Below are 6717 nucleotides of genomic sequence, written 5' to 3'. Positions count from 1 at the left end.
AGTTCTTCTCTCTGTAGACACACACACAATATCAGTCATCAAAGAGTCAGTCATATAGCAAACTAACAGCGATCAGCCCTTATATGACCTATATGTGTTGTAATGATGAACCAGTGTCGTACCTCTCCTGAAGTGTGTGATATTCTTTTCGCGGGGGTGCATGCTACGCCACTGTTTACAACTATCATTTCCCTAGCTAAGATGTACTGACTAAATGATCTCCAGCCAGGGCTCCAGCTGTGCATCTGGTTTGATAACTTGCTAAGTGTTAGATGGCAACATCAATCTTCTTGGTTACAGCAGAGATACTAAATGTCTGGATCAATGCTGTGCATCTGGTTTGATAACTTGCTAAGTGTTAGATGGCAACATCAAGCTTCTTGGTTACAGCAGAGATACTAAATGTCTGGATCAATGCTGTGTAATATTTGTTTTGTGCAGCAAACTGAGTAGCCTGTTGAGATAGTTGTATATCATTATGAGCTGGGTTCTCTGTCCTTGCAATTTGTTTATGTGCGCTTGTTAGCATTTAGCTAGCGTCCGCTATGTGAATTCACTAGTAATTTGTTTATGTGCGCTTGTTAGCGTTTAGCTAGCGTCCGCTATGTGAATTCGCTAGTAATTTGTTTGTGTGCTTGTTAGCATTTAGCTAGCGTCCGCTATGTGAATTCGCTAGTCATTTGTTTATGTGTGCTTGTTAGCATTTAGCTAGCGTCCGCTATGTGAATTCGCTAGTAATTTGTAAGCATTTGTTGGGACTCCAACCGAAAACATTAGGAACACCTGCTCTTTCCATGACAGACTGACAAGGTGAATCCAGGTAAAAGCTATGATCCCTTATTGATGTCACTTGTTAAATCCACTTCAAATCAGTGTAGATGAAGTTGAGACAGGTTAACAAAGGATTTTGCCCAGAGGGTGAATGGGCAAGACAACATGTTGAAGTGCCTTTGAATAAGGTATGGTAGTAGGTGCCATGCAAACCGGTTTGTCAAGAACTGCAGTGCTGCTGGGATATCCAGCCAACATCCAGCCATCTTGACACAACTGTGAGGAGCAAAAGGGGGGAGGGGGGGTGTGCAACTCAATATTAGGAAGGTGAGTGTACAAACAATAAGAACATCTTCCTAATATTGAGTTGCCTCCCCCCCAATTCGTTGGAGCGTGGACACTACAAGATGTCGAAAGCTTTCCACAGGGAAGCTGACCCAATGATTCCCACAGTTGTGTCAAGTTGGCTGGATGTCCTTTGGGTGGTGGACCATTCTTGATACACAAAGGAAACTGTTGAGTGTGAGAAACCCAGCAACGTTGCAGTTCTTGACTCAAACTGGTGCTTACTACCATATGCCGTTCAAAGGCACTTAAATCTCGTCTTGCTCATTCACCCTCTGAATGGCACGCAGACACAATCCATGTCTCAATTATCTCAAACATCCTTCTTTAACCTGTCTCCTCCCCTTCATCTACACTGATTGAAGTGGATTTAACAAGTGACATCAATAAGGGATCATAGCTTTCACCTGGTCAGTCTATGTCATAGAAAGAGCAGGTGTTCTTAATGTTTTGTGTACAGGCGCACCGGTTTGCGTCAAGAACTGCAACGTTGCTGGGTTTTTCACACTCAACAGTTTCCCYTGTGTATCAAGAACTGGTACTGTGTATTATATATTTATTAGTACCAGTCAAAAGTTTGGACACACCTACTCATTCAAGGGTTTTTCTTTATTTTTATATTAGTGAAGACATCTAAACTATGAAATAACACAATCAAAAAAGTGTTCAACAAATCAAAATATATTTTAGATTCTTCAAAGTAGCCACCCTTTGCCTTTGACAGCTTTGCACACTCGAAGGCATTCTCTCAACCAGCTTCACCTGGAATGCTTTTCCAACAGTCTTGAAGGAGTTTCCACATATGCRGCGCACTTGTTGGCTGCTTTTGCTTCACTCTGCAGTCCAACTCATCCCAAACTCTCAATTGGGTTGAGGTCGGTTGATTGTGGAGGCCAGGTCATCTGATGCAGCACTCCATCACTCTKCTTCTTGGTCAAATAGCCTTTATACAGCCTGGAGGTGTGTTGGGTTATTGTCCTGTTGAAAAACAAATTATATTCTCCTAAGCGCAGACCAGATGGGATGGCGTATCACTGCAGAATGCTGTGGTTGCCATGCTGGTTAAGTGTGTCTTGAATTCTAAATAAATCACAGACAGAGTCACCAGCAAAGCACCATCACACCACCTCCTCCATGCTTCACGGTGGGAACCGCACATGCAGAGATCATCCGTTCACCTACTCTGCGTCTCACAAAGACACGACGGTTGGAACCAAAAATACCACATTTGGACTCATCAGCCCAAAGGACAGATTTCCACCGTTCTAATGTCCATTGCTCGTGTTTCTTGGCCCAAGCAAGTCTCTTCTTATTATTGGTGTCCTTTAGTAGTGGTTTCTTTGCAGCAAAATCAACCATGAAGGCCTGATTCGGGGCGGCAGGTAGCCTAGTGGTTAGAGTGTTGGGCCATTAACCAAAAGGTTGGTGGATCGAATCACCGAGCTGACAAGGTAAAAATCTGTCGTTCTGCCCCTGWACAAGGCAGTTAACCCACTGTTCCCCGGGCCCTGAACAAGGCAGTTAACCCACTGTTCCCCGATAGGCCGTCATTGTAAATAAGAAGTTGTTCTTAACTTCTTTGGGATACAACATCCAACATCTGGTGAAATTACAGAGCGCGAAATTCAAATTACTATAAATATTAAACTTTCATGAAATCACAAGGCAATACATCAAAATAAAGCTTAATTTGTTGTTAATCCAGCCACCGTGTCAGATTTCAAAAAGGCTTTATGGCGAAAGCAAACCATTCGATTATCTGAGGACAGCGTCCAGCACACAAATGCATAACAAATCATTTTCAACCAGGGAGTTACGACACAGAAGTCAGAAATAGCGATATAATAGAATGATATATGCCTTACCTTTGAAGATCTTCTTCTGTTGGCACTCTAAAAGGTCTGTTACATTACAAATGGTCCTTTTGTTCGATAAAGTCCCTCTTTATATCCATAAAAACTCAGTTTAGCTGGCGCGCTTCAGTCAATAATCCACTCGGTTTCCCTCCTTCAAAATGCATAAAAAATGAATCCCAAACGTTACCAATAAACTTACCCAAACAAGTCAATCAATGTTTATAATCAATCCTTAGGTACCCTAATACGCAAATAAATGATACAATTTAAGACGGAGAATCGTTATTGTCTTTACGGGACAAAAATAGCAAAGGACGCGTTCTCAGTCACGCGCTTGGAAACACTAAAGCCAAAATGGGAGCCACCTAGAAAAACTACAATTTCTGGCTCATTTTTCCAAAAACCACCGTGAAACTCTTTCTAAAGACTGTTGACATCTAGTGGAAGCCCTAGGAACTGCAATCGGGCAGAATTTTGCCCTATTTTAAAAGTGCCAGCCTTTGAAATCAGTGGTAGGATGAATTGTTTTTTGGGGGGGATGGTTTTGTCCTCGGGGTTTTGCCTGCCATTTCAGTTCTGTTATATTCACAGACATTATTRTAACAGTGTTAGAAACTTTAGAGTGTTTTCTATCCAAATCTACCAATTATAAGCATATAATAGCTTCTGGGCCTGAGTAGCAGGCAGTTTACTTTGGGCACGCTTTTCATCCGGACGTCAAAATACCGCCCTCTATCCCAAGAAGTGTTAACTGACTTGCCTAGTTAAATGAAAGTGAGAAAAAAAAAAATTTAAATCACAGTCTCTGAACAGTTGATGTTGAGATGTGTTACTTGAACTCTGAAGCATTTATTTGGGCTGCAATCTGAGGTGCAGTTAACTACAATGAACTTATCCTCTGCAGCAGAGGTAACTCTGGGGCTTCCTTTCCTATGGAGGTCCTCATGAGAGCCAGTTTCATCATAGTGCTTGATGGTTTTTGCGACTGCACTTGAAGAAACGTTCAAAGTTCTTGACATTTTCTGGATTGACTGACCTTCATGTCTTAAAGTCTGTTTCTCTTTGCTCATTTGAAATGTTCTTCCCCTAATATGGACTCGGTCTTTTACCAAATAGGGCTATCTTCTGTATACCACCCCTACCTTTTCACAACACAACTTATTGGCTCAAATGCATTAATTAACTTTTAACAAGGCACACCTGTTAATTGAAATGGATTCCAGGTGACTACCTCATAAAGCTGGTTGAGAGAATGCCAAGAGTGTGCAATGCTGTCATCAAGGCAAAGGGTGGCTACTTTGAAGAATCTCAAATATAATTTAACACTTTTTGGTTACTACATGATTCCATATGTGTTATTTCATAGTTTTGATGTCTTCACTATTATTCTACAATGTGAAAAAGCCTTGAATGATTAGTTGTGTCTAAACTCTTTACTGGTACTGATATATATAATGAATTCATTGGTAGCGGTATACCCCGTTATGGTACAGGAACGATATGAAGGTATCAACATCTCCCAACCCTAGCTTGTGTGTGTTTGAGGTTCTGGTAGAGGGGGCCCAGGGTACGGTGTGTGACAGGAACGATATGAAGGTATCAACATCTCCCAACCCTAGCTTGTGTGTGTGTGTGTGTAGGTTCTTGGTAGAGGGGGCCCAGGGGACGGTGTGTACAGGAACCATATGAAGGTATCAACATCTCCCAACCCTTGTGTTTGTAGGTTCTTGTAGAGGGGCCCAGGGGACGGTGTTGTACACAGGAGACTTCCGACTGGCGAAGGGAGACTCCTCCCGCATAGAACTCCTCCACTCCGGGAGCAGGTACACACACATATATACTACCTACAGGTTTTACCTTTATTTAACCATAGAACTCCTCCACTCGGGAGCAGGTACACACACATATATACTACCTACAGGTTTACCTTATTAAACATAGAACTCCTCCACTCTGGGAGCAGTACACACACATATATTATACTCCTACAGGTTTTACCTTTATTTAAACATAGAACTCCTCCACTCTGGGAGCAGGTAACACACATAATATATACTACCTACAGGTTTTACCTTTATTTAAACATAGAACTCCTCCACTCTGGGAGCAGGTACACACACATATACTACCTACAGGTTTTTATTTATTTAAACCAGTAGGCAGTGTGAAGAACAAGTTCTCATTTACAACTGCAACCTGGCCAAGATAAAGCATAGCAGTGCGACACATACAACAACACAGAGTTACATGGAATAAACAAGCGTACAGTCAATAACACAATAAAGAAGTCAATGACACAGTAGAAAAATAAATTCTAAATACAGTGTGTGCAAAACGCATGAGGTGGTAAGGCAATAAATAGGCCATAGGAGCGAATAATTACAATTTAGCAGATTAACACTGGAGTGATAAATGAGCAGATGATGATGTGTAAGTAGTGATACTGGTGTGTAAAAGAGCAGCAAAGTAAATAAAAACAATATGGGGATGAGGTAGGTAGATTGGGTGGGCTATTTACAGATGGGCTATGTAACAGCTGCAGCGATTGGTTAGCTGCTCAGATAGCTGATGTTTAAAGTTGGTGAGGGAAATAAGTCTCCAACTTCAGAGATTTTTGCAATTCGTTCCAGTCACTGGCAGCAGAGAACTGGAAGGAAAGGTGGCCAAAGGAGGTGTTGGCTTTGGGGATGACCAGTCAGATATACCTGCTGGAGTGCGTGCTACGGGTGGGTGTTTTTATCGTGACCAGTGAGCTGAGATTAGGCGGGGCTTTACCTAGCTGAGACTTGTAGATGACCTGGAGCCAGTGGGTCTGGCGATGAATAGGTAGCGAGGGCCAGCCAACTGCACCTGTACGTAGCCCATCTGTAAATAGCCCACCCAACTACCTCATCCCATATTGTAATTTTTTTTTGCTCCTTTGCACCCCAGTATCTCTACTTGCACATCTATCACTCCAGTGTTTAATTGCTATATTGTAATTACTTTGCCACTACGGCCTATTTATTGCCTTACCTCCCTAATCTTACCTCATTTGCACACACTATATAGATTTGTTTTATATTGTGTTATTGACTGTACGTTTGTTATTCCATGTGTAACTCTGTGTTGTTGTTTGTGTCGCACTGCTTTGCTTTATCTTGGCCAGGTCGCAGTTGTAAATGAGAACTTGTTCAACTGGCCTACCTTGGCAGGGGCCAACACAGTGCCTGAGGAAAGTATTCAGACCCCTTCACTTTTTCCACATTTTGTTACATTATTCTAAAATGGATAGATACATTTTTCCTCTCATTAATCGATACACAATACCCCATAATGACAAAGCGAAAGGTTTAGTTAATTTTAGCAAATGTATTAAAAGTAAACAAATACCTTATTTACGTAAGTATTCAGACCCTTTGCTCTGCGACTCACAATAGCTGGTAGAGGGCTGGCAGTGGGCATCCTGTTTCATTGATCATCCTTGATGTTTCTACAACTTGATTGGAGTCCACGATTTGGAAAGGCACACACCTGTCTATGTAAGGTTCCACAGTTGACAGGTAGGGCAAAACCCAAGCCATGAGGTTGAGAGGAATCTTCCGTAGAGCTCCGAGACAGGATTGTGTCGAGGCACAGATCTGGTGAAGGGTACAAAAAATGCCTGCAGTATTGAAGGTCCCAAGAACACAGTGGTGTCAATCATTCTTAAATGAAAGAAGTTTGGAACAACCAAGACTCTTCCTAGAGCTGGGCCGGGGCCCGG

At 42.1% G+C, this 6717-nt stretch overlaps 1 protein-coding gene across 1 annotated transcript in view; it reads left to right on the top strand.

Annotated features, from left to right (window-relative positions):
- Positions 1-6717, top strand: part of dclre1c (DNA cross-link repair 1C, PSO2 homolog (S. cerevisiae)) — a 27074-nt gene that overhangs the window by 7790 nt on the left and 12567 nt on the right. The window contains exon 5 of the mRNA XM_070434821.1: positions 4664-4866. Within this exon, the coding sequence (XP_070290922.1) occupies positions 4664-4866 (203 nt within the window). The remainder of the gene's footprint in view (positions 1-4663; positions 4867-6717) is intronic.

Source organism: Salvelinus sp. IW2-2015, linkage group LG25 (assembly GCF_002910315.2).
Source record: "Salvelinus sp. IW2-2015 linkage group LG25, ASM291031v2, whole genome shotgun sequence".
In the NCBI taxonomy this organism is placed as follows: Eukaryota; Metazoa; Chordata; class Actinopteri; order Salmoniformes; family Salmonidae; genus Salvelinus; species Salvelinus sp. IW2-2015.
This window is presented reverse-complemented; position numbering and strand designations above follow the sequence as displayed.